General features: G+C 44.1%; 1 protein-coding gene across 12 annotated transcripts in view; it reads left to right on the top strand.

The window, feature by feature from the left end:
* The window catches only part of SEMA6D (semaphorin 6D), a 418773-nt gene that overhangs the window by 355728 nt on the left and 35085 nt on the right, over nt 1-27960 (top strand). For 11 of the 12 annotated variants that reach the window (XM_081888455.1, XM_081888456.1, XM_081888458.1 and 8 more), the window contains 6 exons: nt 17219-17378; nt 17723-17834; nt 19738-19798; nt 19921-19983; nt 21452-21553; nt 23449-23539. In XM_081888455.1, coding sequence (XP_081744581.1) covers nt 17270-17378; nt 17723-17834; nt 19738-19798; nt 19921-19983; nt 21452-21553; nt 23449-23539 — 538 coding nt within the window. In that variant the 5' untranslated portion in view covers nt 17219-17269. Of the gene's footprint in view, nt 1-1567; nt 1822-17218; nt 17379-17722; nt 17835-19737; nt 19799-19920; nt 19984-21451; nt 21554-23448; nt 23540-27960 lie in introns of those variants that run through there. The other variant, XM_081888457.1, reaches the window with a different exon arrangement.

The raw sequence follows: 27960 nt of genomic DNA, 5'->3' as shown, positions 1-27960 counted from the left end.
CTCAAGAGATTCACAACAGTTAGAGAAGCCTGAAAACCACATTCATCGGCACCCTACGCCATGCCTTAAGTTCCCAACACCTGCATAAACACATCTCCTGGAAGAGTTTGGTTGAGATCAAAGTTCCTTCTAATCTAAGCCTTGGAACCAGTGGCCCTTCAGATGCTTCCTAGACTGCTACTCCCATCGCCCCTTGACTATTGGCCATACTGACTGGGGCTGGTGGGAGTTGGAGTCCAGCAGGATCTGGAGGGCTACAGGCTCCCCATTCCTGTTCTAATCCCTGGAAGTAATGGGACAACTGGTGCTGAGGGTCCTTCCCCTAGTTGTTTACTGCGGCTAAAGGTAAAGGGACCCCTGACCATTAGGTCCAGTTGCAGACGACTCTGGCGTTGCGGCGCTCATCTTGCTTTACTGGCCGAGGGAGCCGGCGTACAGGTTTCGGGTCATGTGGCCAGCATGACGAAGCCGCTTCTGGCGAACCAGAGCAGCGCACGGAAACACCGTTTACCTTCCTGCCAGAGAAGTACCTATTTATCTACTTGCTCTGTGTGCTTTCGAGCTGCTAGGTTGGCAGGAGCAGGGACTGAGCAATGGGAGCTCACACCATTGTGGGGATTCAACCGCCAACCTTCTGATCAGCAAGCCCTAGGCTCTGTGGTTTAACCCACAGCATGGTCTTATTCCTGTTCCAAGCATTGTCTCCTGAGTAGAAGCTCTCCAGGATCTTAGAAGTCGGTCCTTCTTACCATCTGTTTCCTGAGCCTTCTAAGAGCCAGTGTGGTGTAGTGGTTAAGAACAGTGGACTCGTAATCTGGGGAACCGGGTTTGCGTCTCCGCTCCTCCACATGCAGCTGCTGGGTGACCTTGGGCTAGTCACACTTCTCTGAAGTCTCTCAGCCTCACTTACCGGTACCTCACAGAGTGTTTGTTGTGGGGGGAGGAAGGGAAAGGAGAATGTTAGCAGCTTTGAGACTCCTTCGGGTAGTGAAAAAGCGGGATATCAAATCCAAACTCTTCTTCTTCTTCTAACAAGAGGAGCCAGGGACTGAACATAGGACCTTCTACATGCAAACCCTTGAACCTTGCTACCTTCCATTGTTGCTCTGATCCAGTTCAGTTTCAGGGCTCATGTAGACATGTCACCCACTGTTATCTGGGCAACACCCGTTGTGTGATTAAATGAAAGGCCCCCAGACCCCCCAGGAGTTGTCATTATGTCTTCTGGAGTGGAGTGAGGGGCGAGGCTTGTGAAAACGCAGCATACATAGGCTTGAACTTCCATTGTGTTCATCTGGGGCTTACGGGGTGCCTCTCATGCAAAAAATAAAATAAAATGACATAATGATCTGAGGGGCGCAGTGTGAGGCAGTCAGTTTAAATTAACAGTATATAGACCTGTCAGGATAGTTAATCAGAAGCCTGCATAAACAACGGTACCTTGCACTTTGTCCTAGAAACCCAGCGAGAGCGGAGACCCTGGCAAACTGTCAAGAGCAGCTTTGTCCCGCAGGAGTGATATAAAACAGAGAGGACTTTTGACAGTAGATTTATCCGTGGAAACAAAAGGCTGCTTTCGGCTGGAAGATTTTTCACTTCGCCCCGGCAAAAGAAGGAGGGGTGGTGGTGGTGGTAGGGATGGGATGGGAAAACGGAGCAAAATGGACCTGTCAAAAAATGAATTTTAAATCAATTTAATTGAAGCCATCACTTATGGTTTAGGATGGTGCCTCGGTTTCCTTTCCAGCTGGAGCGGAGCATTTTTATTTATTTATTTTATCACAAGAGACTTCTTGTCCTCAAAGTGTGTCTAATCAAGCAGTGAGTATTTGCATCATTAAAAGTCACCCTATCCGCTTCCAAGCGTTCTGTCAGCTTGTAGGAGGGATTGTGGGGAGGGGGGAGGGAGAGAGAGAGAGATGTAGTGCTCTCCCAGAAAAGTTAAAAGCTTGCAAATAACTGAAGCCAATTAAGATCAAAGCTGTGATATTCAGTAGTAGTTTCATTATAAACCTTTTTTTAAAAAAATAATAATAAATGAAACCACAACAACTTTGAAACAGATCAAGAGGTGTTAATACATAGCTCTTTTTTGTAATTCTTTAAAGCTTGTGCAGTATCTTAAAGCAACAGATTGCTTATTTGCTCTTTATCATGCGCAGAGTTCCCCCTCCCTCCCCACGGAATTGTCGGTGTTAAAAAAAACAAACAACCCATGTTCTGAGTAATTTAGGAGCTAGCGGATTAAAAGCTTTCATTTACATGCAAAATGTACGTTTGTTAGTAGGGAGGCCAACTTAAGGCAGTACAATAATTTATCGGACCCTACAGAGTTGCCAACTGCACCTTGGCAAAAAAAGAAAGAAAGAAAGAAATCGGAAGGTGTGGTTTTTTGCCTGGTGGGTTGCAAGCCTCCTACCTCCAGGGGGAACTTTCCATTTCCACTTGCAGGAAAAGGAGCTCCCGGATATTTGTTGTGAAGCTGTTGCCATTCTTAGAGTGCAAAGGGCATGGATGGCCACTCAGGCCAGGTCTATATCTGCCAAGGCAGGAAGCACCCCTCTTGCCATTGGTCCTCACAGTAGTCATGCACAGACTGTGAGCCTTGGAAAACGCCCAGTGCCCAATTCCATTCTGCACATTGTTGGGAATTCTTGGTAGCAGTGGGCAAGTGATCTTTCAGGGAGGCTTGAACACGATCACAACATGATCACGTGATCTCAGCATTCTCCAAGATGCTCTGTGGAAACCACTGCTTTTGACTACAACCTTTTGAAATAGGAGAGGGAAGAAGACGGTGATTCCTAAGCAACAATACCCCCTTCCACCCACATTTGAGCTAGCTCCAAATACATAGGTGGTATCCCTGTGAAGATTAGGGACGGAGATGGCACTGTGGGTTAAACCACAGAGCCTAGGACTTGCCGATCAGAAGGTCGGCGGTTCAAATCCCTGTGACGGGGTGTGCTCCCGTTGCTTGGTCCCTGCTCCTGCCAACCTAGCAGTTCGAAACCACATCAAAGCGCAAGTAGATAAATAGGTACCGCTCCAGTGGGAAGGTAAATGGCGTTTCTGTGCGCTGCTCTGGTTCGTCAGAAGCAGCTTAGTCATGCTGGCCACATGATCCAGAAGCTGTACGCCAGCTCCCTTGGCCAATAAAGCAAGATGAGCGCCGCAACCCCAGAGTTGGCCACGACTGGACCTAACGGTCAGGGGTCCCTTTACCTTTATCCCTGTGAAGAATCCCTAGCAATTTTTTGGGGAGCCAAATGTGGAGGGGCGGATGTTATATTGCCTTTTTTTTTTTTTGCACAAACAGGATATTTCTGTTGTGCATATATTGGTAACTTCTTGCTACATATTCAGGATCATTTTCCATAGCTGTCTAGAAGTTGAATTTATTCACTAAACTTGTGAGTGTTGCTGCTGCTCCTCCAACCACTACTCAGATGTTTCGTACTTCATAACTAATTTAAAAGGCACGACAGACTGCAAATTAAACAAAGGCCCATGTGCTTTATTTTCCTCCCTCTCTTTCCACTCACTCCTGAGTCCTCTTTTTTGTGAACGTCGCTATTCCTGTTTCACTCGGACCGTGCCAGGATCTATTAACAAACAAAAACTTAAGAGCTAGGCGATATTTGTGGATCAGTTCCTCACCTCTTGCTGAGTGCCCTTGAGGATTTCTCATTTACCAGGTTAGGAATGAGGAATCTGTGGCCTTCCAAATGTTTTTGGATTCCCAGCTCTAGTAGCTGGGAGCTGAGGGGAAGAAAAGGCATCATCTGTAAGGGTCAATCTGAGAAGTCTGGCAGGTTGTATGTGGTCTATAGGCTGCCTAATGAAGAATGAAGGATGGTATTCTGTAGCCTCTGCCCAACTAATGTTGTGCTGTAATCCAAGATTGATCGACGGTAATCGCAATAGCCCTGCAGCTAATAGTGTGAGTCATTGTCTTGTTTATAGATTTCCCCAACCAGTTGACCCAGGGGATCTGTACCCTGGTGTGAATAATAGCTAGTTTGAATGAAGAGTCCACTTCGTTTCTGTATGACAAGTATGGACCTTCCTCACTGTTGTGAGTTACGCATTTTTGTTGATGTCCAGACCATTCATAGAGTGGTGTTGTGGTTAGAGTGGGAGACCAAGGTTGGAATCCTCACTTGGCCACAAAGCTGGGTGACATTTGGGGCAGTCACAGTCTCTCAGCTCAACCTGCCTTGTTGTGAGGATAAAATGGGGAAGGGGAGTCATGTTGTACCACCATGATCTTCTTGGATGAAAGGTGGGATATAAATGTGTTTTATTCATTTGGATGTAACAGACCTAGTGGCAGTGATTAAAAACATTTTCTTCAGAATAGTCCTACCAAAATTAATGGAAATGATCTGTCTTACAACCTACCATTAGTTAGGGTTCATTCAACTTCAGTGATATTCAAAGGGATCTGTGGAGCTCAGTATGTGTGAAACCCAGTTCCATTGTCCTAGCCCCAAACATCTGCTTGTTGAAATTTTGGCCAGATCCGTGAGACTGTCATTCCTTCAAAATCACTAGTTGCTTGCTTCAGCTAAAAATCCCTGTTGTACATCTGTTTTACTCATAGTTGGGTTGCATCATTGGTGGTTTTGTAGCGTTAAATAGGACTTGTTGCAGTTCCTTCAATAATGTGAGTTGTTTGCTTCAATGAAAGGTCCTGATCATATGTGTATTTTGTGCAGTGTTGCATTGCACCATTGGTTTTGCAGTCTTAGGCAAAAGTTGTTGCCGTTCCTTCAATAGCATGAGTTGCTTGCTTCCCCTGGCCTCATGGGTGTTTCACCCATAGATGAGAATCATCGTTGGTGTCACAGTACAATTTCTGTTTAAGACTGTGATATAAGTTTCCACGTTGGTTGACCCAGTATTCTTCATAGCTTATTGTAGCTGGTTTTCAATGTGACCAATATTCCACAGAAACGTTGGTGGATTTGTCCAAAAGAAAGAAAAGAAAAGAAAAATACTTTTGCAGATGTGCAAAAATTGCGAAATGGGAGAATGCAGAATTGTGGCAATATCTGATGTTGATTCATATAAGTGTTGCATAAACAAATTAATTGAAATATGATAATATTGGAATGGCCACAAGTATATTGGAATCAGTCTTGAAAATGATGGAGTTGCAATTCATTATTAATACTACTACAGTGGTACCTTGATGTGAGAACAGCTTAGTTTATAAGCAACTTGGATTAAGAAAGCTGCAAACCTGGAAGTAGGTCTCTTGGTTTGTGAACTTTGCCTTGGATTAAGAACATGTTCTGCTTCCTGTTGAGTGTGTTCCACTTGTAAATTGAGTCCCCCGCTGCTATGGGAAAGCACGCCTTGGTTTAAGAACACTTTGGTTTAAGAACGGACTTCCGGAATGGATTAAGTTTGTAAACCAAGGTACCACTGTACTACTGTTTCACATAAATATTATTAGCACATATTATTTGCAAAATAATTTGAAGCATGCCCTGAAATCAGAAAAAGAAAAATGTATTACAATAAAAGCAGCTGAAACTTAAACAGCAAAACTAATCATCAGTAGACAGCAAAATCTTCATAATCCATCAGATGTCTGAGAGAAGAGATAAGTTTTTAGCTAGAACTGAAAGGGTATTAATGATGGCACCTGGCGGACCTCACTGGAGAGAGCCTGCCGCAAGCGAGGATTCACCACTGAAAAGCTCTCTTCATTTCCACCACCCTCTGAACCTCAGAGGGGGCACCCTGAGAAGATCCTCAGATGAAAATTGAAGGGTCCTCGTAGGTTCACATTGGTAGAGGTGCTCTGAAGCTACATAGAACTACACAGGAATAGTAAGTTATGGCCCAGATGACCTACTTCAGAGACAGACGGACAAAAATGATGGGCTTGATAAAATACTAGGTAGAACAAAATAGACACTGTCAACCTTGACATATGAGAAGGGAGGGAAGAGACTCCAATGCCTTGCTTGCTTTAGTTTTCCTAATTCTTTGAAGTCATGACTTAGAGGAGAGCACAGAATGTAAATTTTACATTAGCACAGTACACCACTGTGCACATAAACATGTCTCTATATCCTTCATTCAGGCAAGCAAGAGGCATAATCGGAGCTCAAGGACTCATTCCCTCCAGGCAAAAATGCTCAGCTTAAGAAGCAGGTCCACTGAGGGGTGTGGCCTAGCAAAGGAGGTGTGGCCTCAGGAGATCTTAAAGGGACAGGTAGCTGTTGCATTTGACCGCACCCCCAGGGCTGAAGTTCTTCATCCTTGTCTTAAGCATTACTTCTATGAAACAGATTGTTCAACCATATTGCAAATAAGCTAAGGAAAGATAGAGATGAGCAAGTTGGTGATCAATAGTCTGGAAATGCTTGCATAAATTTTTAAAAGTCTTCAATTGCCTGTGGAAACATACTAGCGAAGGTTTCCATCAGATATCCAGGGCAGAAATATTGTATTATATTTTTTTAAAAAAATAGTATTTATTGAGGTTTTGAAAGATTACAAAAATAAAGAGAAAAAACAAAAAAAAAAACAGAAAAATAAAAACAATTATAAAAAATATATCAATCCTTCCATAGCTTATCTTTCATTTGCTTGTTTCCTTGACCTCCTCACACCTCCCTTTTTGGTGTTCTAGTTCAATTAGCTATTTCAGCAAATCCTTTCCATCTTTGTTTTTATCCTAATAATTTATCTTAATATAATGTAACTTTACATTCTCACCAATTAACAATCTATTTTTACTTAGTCCTTTATAACATTTCTGCTAAAACCACGTAACTTCATTCCAACATCCTTCTAACATTCCTTAATTTTGCAATGTTTCTGTAAATAAACTTTAAATTTCTTCCAATCTTCTTCCACCGACTCTTCTCCCTGGAAGAAATATTGTATTATAATCACTGTTATTACTATTATTAATCAGGCACCTTTGCTGTGCTGTTTTCAGTGCGTCCTAAAACTTCTTTTGTTTAGGCAACCATACCCAGATGAACTTTATTATGTACATTGGTCAATTTTATTCTGTCTGCCTTTATTTGATACATGTTTTAATGTCTACTTGATTTTAAAGTTTTGTTTTATTGGCAGTTTCTTATTGCTAAGACAAGCCTCCCCCATCCCATTCCTGGCTAGTTCACTTCAAAAATTACATAATTAACCCTTAAGCTACAAACGGAATGATCCATGCTGTTGCACTTCCAAAAAATGTAACCTACACTCTCTAGTGCAGGGGTTGGCAGTGCCATGCCTGTGGGCACACTTGGGCCTGCAGAGGTGTTCCTTGGTGCCTGCAGGGTATCTGCCCCACTCCTCCCCCCCCCTACTGAAATTAGGCTGAAAGAAGCATTCTTCTGCAACCAATGTAGAGAGTGGGGTACCTACAACAGTTTCTATGCTTTGTAAATGTGCACACAGACCCAAAAATCATGGTGGCCCTCTTCTCTAGTGCCTCAGCAACAATTTGCTCCAATTTGAGGGTGGACAAGCTTGTTTCTTAACAGATCAAGTAGGCTAATCTGGATAGACTCTGAGCAGATGTATTCCTGTTCATTTTCACGCTTTATCCCGCCGCCCCCCCAACTAAAAAAAGCTAACATAAATTACAGGACAGGGTTTGCAGACTTAATCTGGCTCAGATCAGACTTTTTCATCTCCTGCACTGGGCAAGATCTTTCTTTTCTGCAGTTATAGGCACTTTCCTTGACAGAATGAGAGAGAGCAAAAGGTGAGAGTTATTTAAAAGGGATTACCAGGAATAAAAAGATCTCACCTTCATGTTCCCATGAAATTTTTTTGCCTTTGTTGCAGGTTTTTCTTCCACTCAGGAGGTCTTTAATGAGAGTGTGCCAGGGTGTGTTCTCCGAGGTCAGGTCCTTGCCACAAGTGAGCTCAGAGACAAACATGTTCTCTGAGCAATTCTCTTAGAGATTTAACAACTTAAGGCTGCATCGCTTTTCAAAGAGGGACACGTGATTCTGGGAAATTGAAGACATTCTTGCAATGAAAATAGTATCTAAAAGGGGTTCGAGGAGCTGCTGGGCCTCAAGATGGGACTCTGGGCGACTCAACGGTTTGCTCAGCGGAATTGTGAAGTCTTCCATCTATTCACCAAGTCAGAATTGCAACAGCAGGCAGAGAGAGAGAGAGAGAGAGAGAGAGAGAGAGAGAGAGATTCTCAGTGACTGCATTCTTAGTTTTCTTTCCCAGAGACTTGCCAAAGCCTGAGCCTCTGCATCTCTTTTCATTCAAGCTGACAGAACATAAGAAAAGCCCCACAGAATCAGGCCATAGTCCCATCATGTTCCACCCCTTGTTCTTCCAGTGGCCTAGGTGAAGCCCACAAGCAGAGCCCAAGGGCAACAGTGCTTTTCCTACATGCAACTTGTATGCACTAGGTATTGCATACATCTACCACTGCACAGGTGGCGCTGGGTTAAACCACAGAGCCTAGGGCTTGCCAATCAGAAGTTCGGCGGTTCAAATCCCCACAATGGGGTGAGCTCCCATTGCTCAGTCCCTGTTCCTGCCAACCTAGCAGTTCAAAAGCACCTCAAAGTGCAAGTAGATAAATAGGTACTGCTCTGGCAGGAAGGTAAATGGCGTTTCTGTGTGCTGCTCTGGTTTGTCAGAAGTGGCTTAGTCATGCTGGCCACATGACCCGGAAGCTGTATTGGCTCCCTTGGCCAATAAAGCTAGATGAGCGCCGCAACCCCAGAGTCGGGCACGACTGGACCTAATGGTCAGGGGTCCCTTTACCTTTACCCTTACCACTGCTCATAGGAAAGGGAACCTTCATGCAATACACAGTACACCATATTTGCCCTCAAATCCCAGTTTTTATTTTCCTGTAAACCTCCCCGGGTTCAGTCGTTATGTCAAATGCTGTAATAAAATGGCATCATTTGAACTCGTTTGGCTTCTGTCAAACCTGTTTTGCAGGGGTCTTTTTCTCTGACTTGATAATTTAGCCATTGCATTCAGAACATGCGCAAAATGGTGACCGAATGTGTACGGAATGCTTTCGTGCGGCTGTTGTCCAAACCGCCTTGATGGCAGCAATGGAGCGCTGTCCAATTGCAGTGATAAGAACCTGGCATATGCAGGCATGAATTCATTCTGGGCAACTTTACCATCTGACTCTCTGGCTGCAGTGTACAGAAGTGCGCCCCACCAACTGTCAGTCAACCAATTTATACAGCTCTCCAAGGGCAAGAAGAACAACTCGCAATCCATAAGTGTGGTTAACTCAGAGAAGATCAATTGGTTCTTCTCTGATGTATGCTGATTTTCTGTTTATTCGAAACAAATGACTCCAGGTCTTAACTTGAAAGGTTACTCTTTTGGATGGCAGTTTGGAATTCTTATCCGAATTACCTTATTGGTAGGTTTCTCAGTGGTACAGCAGTTTGATCATAACTATCTAATGACCTCCATGGTTGTTCAAGGATTTGAACCTCAAAAAGATCTTCCAGGAGGGATCAAATGAGAAGTCCATTTAGTCTAGTATGAGAAGTCCATTTAGTCTAGTACACTGCCTATTACCCAGGTACTCCTGGGAAAATCACAACCCATCAGTTGTTGTAGTTGTAGTAGTTGTTGTTTATGATATCCTGTCTTTCACCCAAGTAGCCCCAAGGTGGAATACCTGGTTCTTTACATCTGCATTTTATCCACACAGCAGCTCTGTGTGGTTGGTTAGGCAGAGAGACAGTGACCTGCTCAAGGTCAAAGTAACACCATGGAAGATGGCTGAAAAATTAACTCCTCAATTGAGGCTACTAGAGGAACAAGATAAACCATGGACAGCAGCTGGAGGAGGAGAGGATGAAGAAAGAGCTGTGATTACCAATGAAAGAAGAATGGCAAATGAAATTACTTGGACTATGCCAAATTGGCGAAATGGACAGGGAAAATTCCGAACCAACAGGACCAGACATTCTTGAAAGACTGGAATAAATTTATGTTATATCTGAAAGACAACTGTAAACAATTGACATCACTAGTAGGGCTACAAGAAGCTTCATGAGGTTAAAATTACCATTTATTATTAAATACAACTTAGAAATCATTTATATAAGATCATGATTTAATAGTAATAACAATATAAGAAAATGCAATAATAGAGAATAAGTTTGAAAACCATCAGCCGGGGAGGAGGGAAGTCTCAGGCTTATATAGCCAAAATTTTATTATATTGTTATGTGAAAATGTTATTATGTTTGAAAATATTTGTAAAAACCAATAAAAAATATTATTTAAAAAAGAAAGAGCTGTGAGTGGAGGGATGGGAATCTGTAGGACCCTCTGATAAGCTCAACAAACGTGCTGTACCCGGAACTGAGTGTGGAGAATGCAGTTGAATGGGAAACAGCATTGGGCAGCCAGGAGAAGTACCATCCATCTTGGGCCTCCTCATAAAAAGCAAGTCTAGCAAGAAAGACCTAAGGCAATGCCCACTTTTTCCAGGAACTTTTCGCTTTGTTAGATTTCTTTGTGGGTAAGCTGAGGGTTTGTTTGGGTTTGAACCTGGAGGCTGAGAGGGAAGGTATGTCAGTAGGAAAAAGAATTGATATCAATTTATATATACAGGCAACCCCCAATTTGCATGGGGGTTGTGTTCCAAGTCATCACACATGATGGTGGAGTGGCATAAGCCTGCCATGTCCCATTATGCCCCCACCCCTTTTCCAACCACTCCCGGGTCGCCATGATGCACTTCCGGGTCATGTGTCAGTTGGATGCTCAATCTGTCATTGCCTATATATTAATCTTTGTACAGTGGTACCTCAGGTTACATATGCTTCAGGTTACATGCGCTGCAGGTTACAGACTCCACTAACCCAGAAATAGTGCTTCAGGTTAAGAAGTTTGCTTCAGGATGAGAACAGAAATAGTGCTCCGGCGGCACGGCAGCAGGAGGCCCTATTAGCTAAAGTGGTGCTTCAGGTTAAGAACAGTTTCAGGTTAAGAACGGACCTCCAGAACGAATTAAGTTCTTAACCTGAGGTACCACTGTATTAATGTAGCATTTTTAAGTGTGTATTTTTGCAATATTTTGTTTAAGTGGTCTGTTGTTGCTTCAGTTTTCTATGCTTAGAACTGTTTTTAAAAATATTACCGGTAAGCAGTATAGAAATTAAATAATCAACAAAATCATCCAGTGAGCTTCATGGCCAAGTGGGTATTTGAAACCAGGCCCTAATCAAACTCTCTAACTCAGAGCTTTCCAAACTGTGCATTGGCTAAAATGTGTAGGTGTGTCGTGCAAATGCTCTCTGCGCTTCTCCCAGGGCTGGAAAAGGGCTTGTTTAACCTTTGGTTTGCTAGTAAATTTGAATGACTGTGTCACGAAATGATGCAAAACTGAATTACTGTGTCGCGAAATGATGCATGTCTAAAAAGTGTGTCACCAACATGAATAGTTTGGAAAGCTCTACTCTAACTACTCTAACTACTACAGCTTTCCTAAGTGGCTAATTGGCTTCAGAGAAACACAGTAGCAAGGACACATTGGGTTGAATCCAGGCTAGGGCAGTTGAACTTAGGATGCATTGAAATCAATGAGACAATGTAGTTATGCCTTAAGTTCTGAAATAGTATTCTGAAAGCATATAATGTAGTGGAAACTATCCTGAACCCCTTGAAAGCATAAGTGTAAATAGCTAGGCAGATGGTAAGGGAAAAACTCTGAGTCAATAGGAATGGGGTTTCATTCATGTCCCATGTGTGGTTCCTCCTTTTTTCCTAAATCAGTGCATGCTGCCTTTATGTACCCTCTTTTATTGTTAATTTATTATTTTTATTGTTTATTGTTAATTTATTATTTTTATTCTTTAAAAAATGTATAGACCACATTCCATATCAATCCTGAGGAAATTTACAACCCTTAGAAGACAAGTAAACAAACATAATTTAAATTGTTCTTGTTGGTGGTGGTGTTACTCATTTACATTCCGCCTTTCTCCGAGAAGACGCCTCACAAATATTAAAACAAATGTGAATGAAACACAGAATGCTAAAAAATATATCAAAGATAATAGCTGTAAAGTAATTAAAGTAGCTCCTGCCCACCTAGCAGTTCAAAAGCACGTCAAAGTGCAAGTAGATAAATAAGTACCGCTCTGGTGGGAAGGTAAACGGAGTTTCCGTGCGCTGCTCTGGTTCACCAGAAGCGGCTTAGTCATGCTGGCCACATGACCCCGAAGCTGTACGCCGGCTTCCTCGGCCAATAGTGTGCCCCCCCCCCAAATACTGGGAAGTCAAAATAAAAGGTTCGACAATGGTAATATAAAGTTTCATGTAGGCGCTTTGTGCAAATTGTGCAAGTAACCTTTACAATAGCCTTGCCAGGTAGGGCAGTCCTATTATTACTTCCATACTTCAGGTGCATGGGCTGTGGTGATTGAGGTGGGGTTGTGGTTGTTGTATTTTTTAACCCCTTATACTAAGCGACCTCCTAGATTTGGTTGCAAATTCATGTCTAGACAGTCCATTCGTCATAGCTGGTGTTAGAGTACATAGTGTGCCTCGTGAATCAAGAGCAGTTTGGTGGGTGACAGCCCAGGCCTGCACAAATACCACTCCCTGATTCATTGCACAGCCTACACCTCTGCCTTCAGTATGGATTGCACTTTGGTTGTCCCCTGAGCGCACTTGCAAAGAGAAACTGACCTGCGGGTTTTGTGCTGATGCAGGTAACTGCCTCGATGAGAATTTCACAAGGCCTTGTTGTTCTCTTTCAGCAACCAGGATGATATTTATGCTGTCCTTCCAAGTGATACATTATTCTCAGTAAATCTCAGAACAACTCTTTGAGGGCTATCAATATTACTATCCAGGGCTGCGGCTGTGAAATGGAGTATGGAATATTTTGTCCGTTTCCCGCAAAATGGGGGAAGTCGTTTCCAAGTTGGCACACACACACACACACACACACACACACACAATATTAGGACCGACACTAGTTGAGATTGTGATTTGCTTTCAACTTTTTAATTCTGTATTCTATAATGTTGTAACCCATCCTAGGACCTTCTGTTGAAGGACAGGTTGTTGTTATTTGAGAGGGTTTTTAACCACCAATATTTTTTTAAAAATCAAGTGGTATATAAATTTTATAGTGTTGTTGTTGTTGTTGTTGTTGTTGTTGTTGTTGTTGTTGTTGTTGTTTTAGCCACAGAGCAAAGCTCTTCAAAGTTTCATGAGGTAGGCAGTTGCCTTTTTAGATTTTCTGTACAGATTAGTCTCCATTTATTCCGGGGGTCATGTTCCAAACCCCTGTGCCCATACGCAAAGTTCCGTAAAATGGGGTGGACCCTAGAGAGCCCTCCTGGCTCCAGCGGAGACCCACTCTGGAGCCCAAAGAGGACCTATTAGGGCTCTGCGGAGGGTCTCCTCATGAGCTGGTGGGCCAGTGGAGCTTTGCTGAGGGTGCTCAGCCTCCCTGCCTAACAGCTAGCATGTGGGGGTTGTGCAGCTGTAGCAACAGCCACTGCCCTTCACGTCAGCTGAGGAAGTCCTGTCACCCCTCCAGCTCATGCAGAGACCCTCCTCGGAGTCCAAAGAGGACATCCTCTTCAGGCTCTGAGGAGGGTCTCCTCACAAGCCCGAGGCTTGTTGAGGATGCTCAGCTGATGCACAGAAAAGCTCTCCAGGCCTATCTGTCCAACCCCCAGGACTCTTAGTGGACCATTCTTTCTCCCCGGGTTCTCCCCACATTTGGTCCCCTCCACAGCCTTCTTGAGTGTTTTGCTGACATGGCTGACGTGTCTTTGAACTGTGATCATTCCTCATGGAGGATAGAAAAGTGTGTGTGTGTGTGTGTGTGTGGTTTTTGCATTACTGGAATTTTGCAAGTGCAAAGCTAAGACCACATCAATTGCTCTGCCCACTTTTGACTCTGGCCACATCCATCACTGGCTTGTGGCCCCTGGAAGGAAATGTGACCCTTGGACCAAAAATGTCTCTCTACCCCAGAGATAGACAGTAGAGTCCTTCTTACGTGCTGTACTGCCTCCCGCTCTGAAACGGTTGTGTTACAAAATACCTTGTGTTTGGTTGCATTTGGGTTTTGCTGTTTCTTTCTCCTTCCAGCTTAGTCCTTCTGGTTTGTTTATGTTTATTCATTAGCAATTTAATGTTAGATGCTTCATCATGGGAGGCTGTCGGGACGGGGAAGAGCAGAGGGAAAATGCCAGGAATCATTAGTGTCTGTTAGCCACCGCTGCTCATCAATCTTGGCAAAGAGGGCAGCCCATCAGTTCTGGACTGGTGGACCTGTGATGCAGAAACATCATTAACAGTTAGAAATGCATCTTTTCCGGGTCAGCTCTTAATGGCTAAGAACTCCCTCGCAATTTGCTTTGCCAAGTAGTACCCCCATCCGGGCTGATTCCAAAATGACCTCATTCAAGCAAGCCGGCCCAGAAATCAATTAAGGACTGGGATGAGCTCAAGCCTTCAATGGTAGCCAGGTCTAGAATCACATCCTGCATTCCCGTGAATAGTCTTGTAAACCAGTGCTCATCTGGGGCAAAAAAAAAGGGGGGATTACGAAAGTTTTCCAGTTATACGCTTTACAAATGTTGACCCCTTTTCCCCTTTGCATTTTTACACACTGCTCAAATCACAGACCATCTCTCCTTAGCTACCATTTTTAGAAGACTATAAGAGGTGTGTGATTCAGCTAAAACTGAGTAGGAGATCTAGGAGTCGGGCTTAAGAATATCATTAAAGGCTGTGTACCTTGCCTATCTCCACAGTAGCTTAGACACTGGGTTTGAAGGCACAAATGACCAACACAGGAGTAGGGAACCAGTAGCTTTCCAGATGTTGCTAAACTCCAATTGCATCATCTCGGACGACTGGCTGAATGAGGGCTAATTAACTGAGACAATCCTAGCACGACAAGAGACCCTGAGGGTGGGGGATCTCTGGATCTAGGTATTGCCTCTTTTGGATGGCGTTGCACACCCTGTGATGGAGCAGGTACACAGTGTGCCTGGAGTCAGCTCTGTCACTGGAGGCCCCAGTGGCCTTGGTGGCAGGGAGCAACCACCACCAGTTTTGGGTTTTGATGCCCATTCCTAGATAGGAATAATCAGGCTACTTTGGTTCACACATTGGTAGCCCCATGGTAACGCTACTGTAATACACTGTGCATAGGGCTGCACTTGTTTAATAATCTGTAGCCAGTGCAGAAGGAAGCAGCTAGCATGCTCAAGGCTATACACATATTACACCCGTGGTGAAAGATCTGCATTTGCCTGCCTGTTAGGTACTGAGCTGCAATCAAGGTTTTATCACATAAAAAGCCCTAAACAGCTTGAAACCAGGTTGCCTAGCAGAACATTTCCCCCATCAGTGGCGTAGCGTGGGGGGTGCAGGGGGGGCCGGCCGCACCGGGCGCAAAATCTGGGGGGTTAGGGTTAGGGGGTGCAAATCCACGGGTTGGGGGCGCAAATCCATGGGTTAGGGGGCACAAATTACTTGCCATGCCCCGGGTGCTGACAACCCACGCTACGCCACTGTCCCCCATTATACCCTTGGTAAAATCCTCAGACCTTTCAAGGAGGCCTTGTGGATACTGAACTAGCCCCGTTTTGTGTGGGGCTACCTTTGAAGGTGACCCAGAAAGTACAACTAATCCAGAATGTGGCTGCAAGAGTGGTGACTGGGAGCAGCTGCCGGGACCATGTAACATCGATCTGCGTTGGTTCCCAGTACATTTCCGAGCACAATTCAAAATGTTGGTGCTGACCTTTAAAGACCTAAGCGGCATTGGCCCAGGATTTCCCTCCCCATCGTTCAGACCTGACACTGAGATCCATCTCCAAGGGCTTTCTGGAGGTTTACTCACTGCAAGAAGTAAAGCTATAGGGAATCAGGCAGAGGGCCTTCTCGATGGTGGCGCCCACCCTGTGGAACGCCCTCCCATCAGATATCAAGGAAACAAAGAACTATTTTAGAAGACATCTGAAGGCCCCCTATAGGGAAATTTTAATCTTTTACTGGGTTTGATGTTTTAATTTGTTGGAAGCCACCCAAAGTGGCTGGAGCAGCCCTGTCAGTTGGGCGGCATATAATAATTTGTCATCATCATTATTATTACATGGACCAATTGCCCAGCTCTGTACAGGGCAGCTTTTTGTGTTCCTAATGTTCCAGGTTCAATCCATGCCCTTTCTAGTTATTTATCTAGATGATTTATATACTGCCCTTTGCATAGGCCAAAGTCACAACAGGTAGATAACAATCCATGAAATCCATAAAAATGCACCATAGCATCAATTGCTGCCAGTTACTAATAGCAACAGGCCTCTTCTCCTCCAAATGTCTTCTGAAAATGATGCCCCATAAAAGGATCTGGTAGCAGGTAATGGGAAAGATTTCAGCCTCAGAGCTTAGACAGCCTCTGCTGGTCAGAGCAAACAGTATTGGTCTAGCAAGTTGCATAATCTGACCTGTTTTATGGCAGCTTCCTATATTCCTTATGTTTTGCAGGGCAAAACAATATTTGTTGCAGCTTTAGCATAAACCGAGGTGGTTGATTTGTGACACAAGTGTGTCGTTTCAGTTTGGTCATCTAGCTCAGTTTTGTTAGGCAACCTGGGATATTAAGTATTCAAATGATAATTTGGAACAAGAAAATACTCTTACAGAGAATCACACCCCCCCAGGTAAAAATAAAAACTTGGCTTGGAGTTTACATGGATTGGATGTGCCTTGAATTTTGTAAAGGAGCTTTGGTTAACTTACAGGCAAAGGCTTTATTGGGTACCATGTGGCAATTAGTTGGAGAAGGGAAAGAGATTGCAGTTTAATTAATATTCTAATCCCAACGTTAACAATCTTCCTGCCAAGTCAGCAAGGCTGCATGTTCTGTTTGCAATCCTTGTGATTCAGCCGGGGTGACATTCGTCAGCTCCCTCCAGAAAAGAAACCCACTTGTAAATTTAGCTCAAAAATTAGCAAATGTCAATATGTCGCAGAAAAGTTTTAATCAGGGCTGTCACATAGCAGTTTTTCTGTCGACAAACACAAAGAGACCTTTCATGCAACATAATTTACACAATCTTCACTCGCATAAAGTGTGAATTAAGGAGTCGCTCATTGGCTCCGGGCATTGAAGTAGAATCAACCTCCCTCTGTGTGTTTTATTGTTATTTTGAGAGCGGTTTTTTTGTTTTTTTAAACCCTGCAGGTAAATAGTATTACCAAGTGGCTCATTCTACACCCTCCATACACACCAGTCATGAGGCTCTTGCTGCTTTCTGCTTGCGTGATGCTATTGACCGCCTCCCGAAGTGCTGCCGTCAGCTTCCCAGAAGACGACGACCCTATTAATGTTGTCGACTACCACTGTGAGTAACCAGCAGGAACAAACTTGCCATTTATTTTTTGTTGTTGTTGAGGGAAAGCAGTTGTTCCTTCTGAGATTGACTTGGCTTTTCACTTATTAGGCAGTTCCATCATTAATAATAATAATAACAACAATAATAGCATTCAAAAGTGTGCAGTAAGTTCAAGTTTGTTTGTTTTAAAGCGTGTTTGCAGAGTTCCTGCCGTATATTCATTTATATTCAGTGCATTATGCAAGGAATTAGTTTAAGCCTTCTGCTCCCAGTATATACAGCTAATCAATGTTGTCTATTGATTCTTTAGCTCTATAATCCTGAGTGATGGCGTAACCCATTTTTACTTGCAGATTCAAGGCAATATCCAGTATTTAAAGGACGCCCTTCAGGCAATGAATCCCAGCATAGGCTGGACTTTCAACTGATGTTGAAAATTCGAGACACACTTTATATTGCTGGCAGGTAATTTTCCCGCAGTCAGTTGATTAAATTAAAATTCTCTCTCCCTCCCTCCTACCCACCCCTGCCCTGGTTGGTTTTGCATTTAATCTGTGCACCTTGTTTAAAAGTAATCTGTAGAGAATGGGATCGGGAAATAGAATTGGAAGGGGGAAATGAATGCACAGAGGGAGAGGGACACAATATATTGCAGAAGAGAAGCCCTGCTAGATCAGACCATCTAATCCAGCCACCTCTTTTGAACAGGGCTGATACAGATATCCCCAAGAAACCCAGTAGGGTTAAATGGTAATGCATGTATGAGACACACATTTCTAGACTGGAAACCAGGTATGTGTGAGTGTATCAGTCTCTCGTTTCTGGCAGCACTGCCAACTGCCTCCCTTGAGTAGGTGTCCTTGGTACTAGGGAAGAAGGAGAAATGCAATTAAGTTAGCAGTTAAAGGGGAACTTGCCTAATTCTCGCTTTCTGAAACAATAAATGTACAGGAATGCCTCCAAAATGTGCACTTTTTCAAATTTATGGGGGTGCAAGTAATGTGTCCCCAAACCCTTTAGATTAAGGTAAAGCATGCATAAAAACGTATGTATTGGTTGAAAATAACATGCTAAAGTGCATTATTTAATGGATTGAGAAAATGTGAAAAGTGGTCAGAAATTGTGTTTATTCAGGGAAATCACCACTAAAATGCTGATAATTTTTCAAAAAAATGTATTTTTTGAAAAGTGGCAAATCGCTGCACAAATGTGGAGAACTGTCATGAAATGAGAAACTGACAGAAGCCAGATTGACATATTCTTCCACCCCTAGTTGATACCCAAATGCTTCTCCTCCCAGTGTAGTATGACCCAGCTATATGGTATGGAGGTTTCATGGATCTGTTCCAGAACTGTAGCTGCAGGAAGAGGGAGTTGTGGGGTCAAACTCCTTTGGGGGGGTATTCCTGGCCCCTATCTGAATTGTTTGTTTCCGTTTTTCCCCATTTTTGTTCTCTGTCCCATTAACTTATGGAAAAGTAAGCAAGCTCATACAGACAATATTTTACCAAGTTGACTGTAGTTTACGCAGTTGCTTCATCAGTAGTAAATGCAGACTTGCCTTCTGCTATTCTGCCCATTTGGTGCCCTGGGATAACTGGATTTTTAAAAATTTAACTAGTATTTAACTAGTATTGATTCTTTGTAACTTTGAGAAAACTATTTGACTTTAAAATAAACGTGTGACTGTTGTTCTGCACTTATTCTTCACTATGGGCCTTCTCTATGGCATAGCAGAGAGGGTCCTGCTGCAAGATAGTCACCTCAGTAAGTGAGCTTTGGTGCCATTACGAAGTCCTTCTTCATAATGGCTGGGGAAACCCAGCCAGATGGGCGGGGTACAAATAATAAATTATTATTATTATTATTATTATTATTATTATTATTATTATTATTATTATCCCAGGGGCACAATATCCCCATTTAATAGAACGAGGAGGGTGCTATTTGGATATTCATTCTCTTTTATATATATTATTATTATTTATTGGTTTTGCAAATTAATACAAATCTGTACAAATTATTTAAATTTAATACAATTTCTTTTAAAAAATAGGTCTCCCACTCCTGTTGCAAACATATGTTCTTTACTTCCTGATGAGGAATTACTTCATTCTTCTTTAATCTCCTCTTCACCCTTCTCTTGATGTTAGTCCATTCTCACAGCTGACCTCTGTAATTTCCTTCCAACAGCACCTCTGTTGTTTTACATTAATATAAAGTCCATTTCATGTGTGTAGTCCTTCATAAACGCTCTCAGACTTGGTGTGTTGAGAGTTAATGTTTGTTTCCTATTTGGATGTTCATTCTCAGTGAGTTGAGGGGGTTTGATGGTGTCTTATTCCCATTTTCCCCTCTGCTCTTATAGGGATCAAGTTTACACTGTGAACTTGAACGACATTCCAAAGGGAGAAGTTGCTCCAAGCAAGGTATTGGAAAAACAGCTTAATTTGGGGGTTGTTGTTGTTGTTTAAAAAAGAAACAAATAATAATAATTCTACATTAAACATTAGAATGATCTTATTTTCGTTTCTTCATTTTATTGGAACAGAAATTAACATGGCGGTCAAGGCAACAGGACAGAGAGAACTGCGCCATGAAGGGAAAACACAAAGTACGTTTTGTCCCTTCCCTCCCCCATACACCTTTTTTTTTAAAGCAGAAAAACATTTAAATCCTTGTTTATGTTTTTTAAAGTTGGGCTTGAAGCCAATGTACAACTGATAATGAATGAGGCCCCATCTGAACAGTACGTTTAAAGCAGTATCATGTCATTTTAAAACTGTCATTGCTGCACTCAAGGAATCCTGGGGACTGTAGTTTATTAACGGTGCTTATTCCCCTCACAGAACTACAATTCCTAGAGACCCCCGGAAAGAGGGAGATTGATTGTGTTAAACCACTCTGGGAATTGCAATTCTGTGAGGAGAGGAGAGGTTTCCTAACAACTCTTTGCACCCATAACAAACAACTGCACTGGGGTTTTTTTCCTTACAATCAAGCCGTATTAGTGAATAAAAAAATACATACATACAGTTCCTAGGATTCTTTGACTGTTTCAAGTGATATGATACTGCTTTAAATGTATAGTGGAGATGGGACTTGGAATCTACTTACAGACACAAGAATTTGCATTTTATGCAACTGCCCCTGAATGCTCAGCTGGCCTCAGTATATAGGAGCATCTGTTGTCTGCTTCAGCTGATATGATAACTGTGTCTCCTCCTGGCCCTTGGTAGCTTTTTCCTCAGTACTCCAGGCATAACCAACTCCCAAGACTGGATTACTGCAATACACACCATGTGCATCTTCTCTTACGCTCGGTACAGAAACTGCAGTTATTGCAGCATGATTCCTGGCAGGAGTGAGATTTCTCCAGTGTTGTGCTCAAAGATCTGCACACATCCTGCTGATCTGTTAGAAGTCCAAATTCTAACAGGTTACAATTCAAGGTGTTACTGTTAGTATATGAACCCCTTAACAGTTTCGGCTCAGTTTTCTTGAAGACCTTATCCCCTATGTGCTCACTCAACCCCTTCATATATAGAACTGGCATTTTTACAAATGTCAGCCAACGAGCAAGAAATCAAATCTTTTAGTATGGCAGTGCTTTCACTTTGGAACTCCCTGCCGATGGATATCAGGCATAAACTGTACTGTTTATGAGATCTCCTAAAATCTCTTTTGCTTATGCAAACCTACCTAGACATGTAATTTTTGTGTGCATATTTGCTTTAAAACTGTTGATTTTATCAATATTCACTCACTTTTATTATGTTGTACTTGTTGTCAAAGTGACAGCTACTTTATATTTTTATGTAAACGGCTTATAGGTTTTTCTGATTAAGTGGTATATAAAATGTGTGTGTGTTTGTGTGTGTGTGCGTGTGTATTCATAATAAATCACACTCAGAAACAGGGATGTTGCAATATAAATGTCAGGATCTTTTGAATTTTTATCTCTTTTGGTTTTGTTCTCGTGTCATTCAAAATTTGTCATGTCGACATTCCACTCCTCTAATAAACAAATCGTATTTGTGAGTCAATGGTAACGTAAACCAGTCTCTCTTCTTCTTTTTCAGGACGAATGCCATAATTTTATTAAAGTCTTTGTCCCCAGGAATGACGAGATGGTGTTTGTCTGTGGAACCAATGCTTTTAACCCCATGTGCCGCTACCTTAGGGTAAGGACCTCAGCGCAGTAAGACAGAAGCTTCTCTATGTGTTGCTGTTGTGGGTATCTTCCTCATCATCGCCTCCAAGGAGATGAGGGTTGTGTTCATGGTTCGCTTCCCTCTTGTGAGATATATGAGGCTGACTTGATAGGAACCGGCCCAGATTTAGCCAGTGTACCTCATCAACCCCAGCTAGCATGGTCCATAACCAGGGATGATGGAAGTTGTAGTCCGAAACCAGCTGGGGTTGATGAGAGTTGGAGTCCATCAGCATCTGTTAGGCTATCTCTGTTCACCCAGTGAGCTTCATAGCTAAGTGAGGAATTGAACCTTTTTCTCCCAGGCCCTAATCTAGCATTCTAGCCACACTGGTTCACTTTTATGAGCAATCCCTGAGGATCAAAGCCCTGCTGATCTGGCTGGCCGTGATGTGAACCAGGGAGCTCATCAGCAAGCAGGGCTGGCAGTTGTTTTTTAGCCATGACTAGTGGCTCATCAAGGATCAAGGGACGCGGGTGGCACTGTGGGTTAAACCACAGAGCCTAGGACTTGCCGATTAGAAGGTCAACGGTTCGAATCCCCATGACGGGGTGAGCTCCCGTTGCTCGGTCCCTGCTCCTGCCAACCTAGCAGTTCGAAAGCGCATCAAAGTGCAAGTAGATAAATATGTACCGCTCCGGCGGGAAGGTAAACAACGTTTCTGTGCGCTGCTCTGGTTCGCCAGAAGCGGCTTAGTCATGCTGGCCACATGACGCGGAAACTGTACGCTGGCTCCCTCGGCCAATAAAGCGAGATGAGTGCCGCAACCCCAGAGTCGGTCACGACTGGACCTAATGGTCAGGGGTTCCTTTACCTTTACCTAGTGGCTCATCACTGCAGAAAGCTCTGCTCTATGCTCGTTGCAGAAGCAATGGTGAGAAAGCTGTTCTGACCTCTGGCACCATGTCTGAGGACTAAAGGCTCCTGGGGTGAGGATTTATGTTTTGTGTTATTGCAGCCTGTTGTGATCTGCATTTGAGAATTGTTTGCTTGAAAGGTGGGATCTAAACCCTTCACTTCTCCTTTTACAGTGACTAGTGTAAAAATCTTTATCAAATTTTCTGGGATGATCAGATGCATTTTATGTCCTTTCGAATCAACTTGCATCCCAGTTTGACCAAGGGCTGTGTTGCAGCAAGCAGTCCAGAACTGATCCCAGACACTTGGAGTTGATGAGAGGATTATGATGCCCATTTTATTTTACTCTCTGTTGTTTTTTGTTTGCCTTACCTGATTTTATTCTCTTTTACTCTGTTGTACACATTCAGTTAATGTGTGTTACGTGCTTCGTATTTTGTTTCCTTAGTGCTGGTCATTGACTGTAGCAATAAAAACGTGGTCTTCATTTGGTGTCGAGCTGAGATCCAGTGCTAGTCCTCCTCAGAGTAGACCCATTGAAGTTAATGGACATACTAATTTAGGTTCATTAATTTCAATGGGTCTGCTCTTAGTAGCATCGGAAACAACCCTGTATCACAAAATTTGGAGGGATGCAAAATCCCAAGGATTATTACGTTCCAGTCCCATATATTTGGAGGGGAAGATATGAATTAGGTTAGTTTGCTTAAAAATGTGGACTGAATGAAATTTTCTCCCCAGCGCTGATAATTTAGTAGCATTCTGCCTCTCTGAACCTGGAGGTCACATATAGACATCATGACGCATAGCCTTGTGGATGTAAAAGCTATCGTCCTTTGCACAGCTCCTTGAGGACCAGTTCTTAAGCATTAAATGGAAGATTAGATCAAGTCTGACAGAGTGAATGATGGTGTATGCAAAGCAGCACTGCTCCCCCCCCCAAAAAAATTCACACTTCCTGCAGAGCTTGATGTGACACCGCCAAACAATTTATTTTTCTTCCACAGCTGAATACCTTGGAGTACGATGGAGAAGAATTCAGCGGCTTAGCCAGGTGCCCGTTCGACGCCAGGCAAACCAACGTCGCCCTCTTTGCTGGTAAGAACATTTTCTCTCATGAATCCTGGTGAAAAATGATGCAGAGAGTGATGCGGAGAGGACGGGAGATTTTAAAGAAACTGTATCACATCAGTGTGCCTCTGCAGAGGATTTTTTCTTTAAAGTCTAATGCATCTTTTGGGGGAATTAGTAATCACATTGTCAACAGGTTTACGTTGAGATGACTAAATGACACACACCCCTGCCCTGGAACAGTTCTGGCCCCAAAGTAGTTTCTTTTTCTGGAGCTCTGGTGGTTCCATCAACTTTTAATTAAGTTATGTTGGGGGTGGAGGACAGAATCCTGCTCACACTTCCATTTGACGGAAGAAATCTTACACTGCAATCCTATAGCTTAAATGGGGCATACGTCTGAGTAGAACTGCACTGTTAATTGATTCATGAATCAATTGACTCTGCACGGATTTGTGGAGGGGCGGGGATGGCATTTCCAATTAGAAAAGGAGTGGTAGAGGTTCTCCATAGTGTTTGTCTTCAAGTAGAGGCTGGGCAGTCATCTGTTGAGCACAGTGGTGCCTCAGGTTTCAGACGCTTCAGGTTACAGACTCCGCTAACCCAGAAATAGTACCTTGGGTTAAGAACTTTGCTTCAGGATGAGAACAGAAATCGTGTGGCGGCAGTGGGAGGCCCCATTAGCTAAGTGGTGCTTCAGGTTAAGAACAGTTTCAGGCTAAGAACGGACCTCCAGAATGAATTAAGTTCTTAACCCGAGGTACCACTGTATGTTCTAGCTCTGGAATTCCCAAGGGCTGGTGGACTGGGCAGCTCTGATTCCTTGAGTTGCATCCAACATTCTCCATCCACTAGCACAAGGGATCTTGAGCGGGCAGGCAGGTGAGTTTTCATTTTGGGAAAATTGCACCAGCAAAAACTCACTGCACAGTCTATTGTGCAACAAAGTTGCCAGCAAACCTGCTTAGACATCGATATGATAGCCATGTTCAAATATATAAAAGGATGTCACATAGAGGAGGGAGAAAGGTTGTTTTCTGCTGCTCCAGAGAAGCGGACATGGAGCAATGGATCCAAACTACAAGAAAGAAGATTCCACCTAAACATTAGGAAGAACTTCCTGACAGTAAGAGCTGTTCGACACTGGAATTTGCTGCCAAGGAGTGTGATGGAGTCTCCTTCTTTGGAGGTCTTTAAGCAGAGGCTTGACAACCATATGTCAGGAGTGCTCTGATGGTGTTTCCTGCTTGGCAGGGGGTTGGACTCGATGGCCCTTGTGGTCTCTTCCAACTCTATGATTCTATGATTCTATGACATTTTCTTGCACAACAACAAAACATTTCACCAGCAGAAGCATGCCACTAAGTGACCTTGACTTGGTGCTAAATTGGAGACAACCCATGGTTTTTAGATGAAGCACATATACATTTATTTATTTATTTATTTATTTATTTATTTATTTATTTATCATCTATCTATCTATCTATCTATCATCTATCTATCTATCTATCTATCTATCTATCTATCTATCATTGTTACGTTGTGAGGATGCTACAGCTGTGCATGCTTAAAGGTAAAGGGACCCCTGACAGTTAGGTCCAGTCGCGGACAACTCTGGGGTTGTGGCGTTCATCTCGCTTTACTGACCGAGGAAGCCAGCGTTTGTCCACAGACAGTTTTTCCGGGTCATGTGGCAAACATGACTGAGCCGCTTCTGGCGAAACCAGAGCACCACACAGAAACACAGTTTATCTTCCCGCCAGAGCGGTACCTATTTATTTGCTTGCACTTTGACGTGCTTTCGAACTGCTAGGTTGGCAGGAGCAGGGACAATGGGAGCTCATCCCATCGCGGGGATTCGAACTGCCAACCTTCTGATCGGCAAACCCTAGGCTCTGTGGTTTAACCCACAGCGCCACCTGTGTCCCTAGGCTTGGCTAAATGATGCAATAGGCATTATCTTAAAAGATGCATACCTTTTTAGCACAGGAGAGAATGCTTCTTCTAAGATGGTGGTTGCCCTCTGTATCTTTTTTCTGTGTTGCTGCATTCTGTCTGTCTGTCTGTCTGTCTGTCTGTCTGTCCATGGAGAAAGAGAGAGAGAAATCTATTTTAATCGAAGGCACCTTTCTTAGTTGGTCATGAGATGTTGTTTATTATTTCACATATATACAATAGGCAATATTAATCCAAGAGAACAAAAGCGAAGTAATGAAAAGTATGTTAATGGAAGCTTATAATATATATTGTTTTCTTGATCTGCATAAAGTCTCTATATAATTATACAAGGGTCCATTATAACATACTGTCAGGGTTTCTGGGAGAGAGGAGGAGATGACAGAGGAGACGGAGAGCGAGTGGGAGGAGGGGCAGAAGGATGAGGAAGAAGATGACGGAATTCTGAGGGAATCCACGAGTCTGAGCAGCGAGTCAGAGGATTCTCAAAAGGGGGTTACCTTAATCAAGCAAAAGGGAGGAGAAGGGAGAAGCGGAGAGGAGCCCAGTGGAAGACAGACGCAGCAAGAGGCGTCTCAGCCGGAACGGAGTAAAGGGGGTGGAGTCGTCAGCCTCTCGGAGGGAGCAGGATTAGGAGAGAACAGAGAAAGGGGGTTGGAGCAAGGTGTTCAGCCGGAAAGGGTGGAGAGCAGAACAAGGGGTGGTGTAGCGGTCGAAAGAAAGGTCAGCAGCAACGTACGCGCGCCAAGTTCAAACGTAGAGGCGCGCGGAAGTGGAGAGAGCTCAGGGGAGGAGCCCGGCCCTAAAGCCAGAAGGAGGGGGGAAGAGGCGGCAGAGGATTCAGCCTCAGGCGAGTCACGGAGAGAGGGAACCCAGGGGGGCAGGAAGACCCTGCGGAAAAGAAAGGAGAGGAAGAGGTGGTCTAGAGCCAGGCTATTAAGTTGGTGTGGAAGAGGGGAGGAGTCAGAGGGGACTTCAGCGGTCTAACGTGACAGACGTACGGCCACGATGCTGAACTGTACGAGAAGCAGAAATCTTCAATAAACTTTTCCTGTAAATAAACTGCAACGGAGTGAGGTCTCTTGTGAGCTGGGACCCGTCCTGGGTGGCCGTGACAGTAAGTCCCCTCTCTGAAAGCAAAAAATTTTTTTTGCGAAGCTCACGAACGGGAGCAGCCATGAGCGCTGAGGAGCAGCTGGTTGCACTGCGGGATCAGGTTACCGCTCTCACATCGGCAGTCATTGCTTCGCAGAAGAAGAATGACGACTTGGAGAAGACGTGCCAGGATTTGCAGGCAAGGTGGGAACACGCGGACAGGGCGGGGGCCCCAGGTTCCAGAGCGGAGGGCATTGCGCTTGGACGGAGGGGGGGTGCCCTGGTTCCGCATTTTAATGGCAACTTGCAAGACTATCCCAATTTCAGAGCGGACGTCGTATATGCACTGCATTTACTCCGTCACGATTTTAAAGATGAGGAGGAGAAAGTGGGGTTCATTGTTTCGCACCTGCATGGGGAGGCCAGGGCTTGGCTACGCAATCTGTGGCGCGAAGATGGACCGGCCCGTCGCAATTCAACTGCGTTCATCAAAGCGATGGATTCTTGTTTTCAATCCTCTGTGGATGTGGACATTGCGCGCCGTCAAATGCACGGGCTGAGGCAGGGGAAAGCGACTGTGCGCCAATACCACTCTAAATTTTTTGCATTGCTCACCGCCTTAGATTGGCCGAAGGACAGTAAGCCGGTCAGAGATCTTTTTTGGGAGGGATTGAGCCCCCCCATCAAGGATGAGATCGCTAGGGGGGACAGACCCCAGACCCTAGAAGACGTGGTGCAACGGGCTTTAGCTATTGGAATTCGACATGAGGGACGTCCGTGGCACGAGGAGGACGGGCCCCAAGCGCGTGCGCAAGCGAGGACTCTCCCTTTTGTGCACAGGGATTTCAGCCGTGCGCACCCCTCGCCAATGGGGAAGGACAGCGAGGAGCCAATGGAGATTGGTGGTGCTAGGGCTCAGAAGCCATCCCAGAGCCCTGTCCCTGGTGCAGCCAAAGCGAAGCCTCCTAGAGGAACCAGGAAGTGTTACATCTGTGACAGTGCGCACCATATGGCGAAAGAGTGCCCCCAGAGGCTCCAGAAGCACACTGCAGCACTGGCAACTGTAACAGCAGAGGTGCAACCAGGGGAGCAGCTTCAGGGAAACGACAGTGCCTGGCTGGAAGCAGAGCTACTGGGGCTCAGCCAGGCGGATCTGTAGACAAGCCCCCAGCATCACTGCAGAGCGTGGACCCTTTGCCTCCCAGACCGGCAGTTCTGCTCACAGCAACACTCCAGTTGCCTGATGGGAGACTCCTCGAGGTTCCAATAACGATCGATTCGGGAAGCAACGCCGACTTCGTGGGACTGCAGTTCGTTAAGCAGCACAACATGGCGCTCCTGCCTGCAACGACGCCTCTAAACGTGGTCACGGTAGACGGCAGGAAGTTGCTGGGGGG

Source organism: Podarcis melisellensis (assembly GCF_964234715.1).
Source record: "Podarcis melisellensis genome assembly, chromosome: 14".
Lineage (NCBI taxonomy): Eukaryota > Metazoa > Chordata > Lepidosauria > Squamata > Lacertidae > Podarcis > Podarcis melisellensis.
The sequence above is the reverse complement of the archived record's forward strand: the minus strand, read 5'-3'. Positions and strand labels throughout refer to the sequence as shown.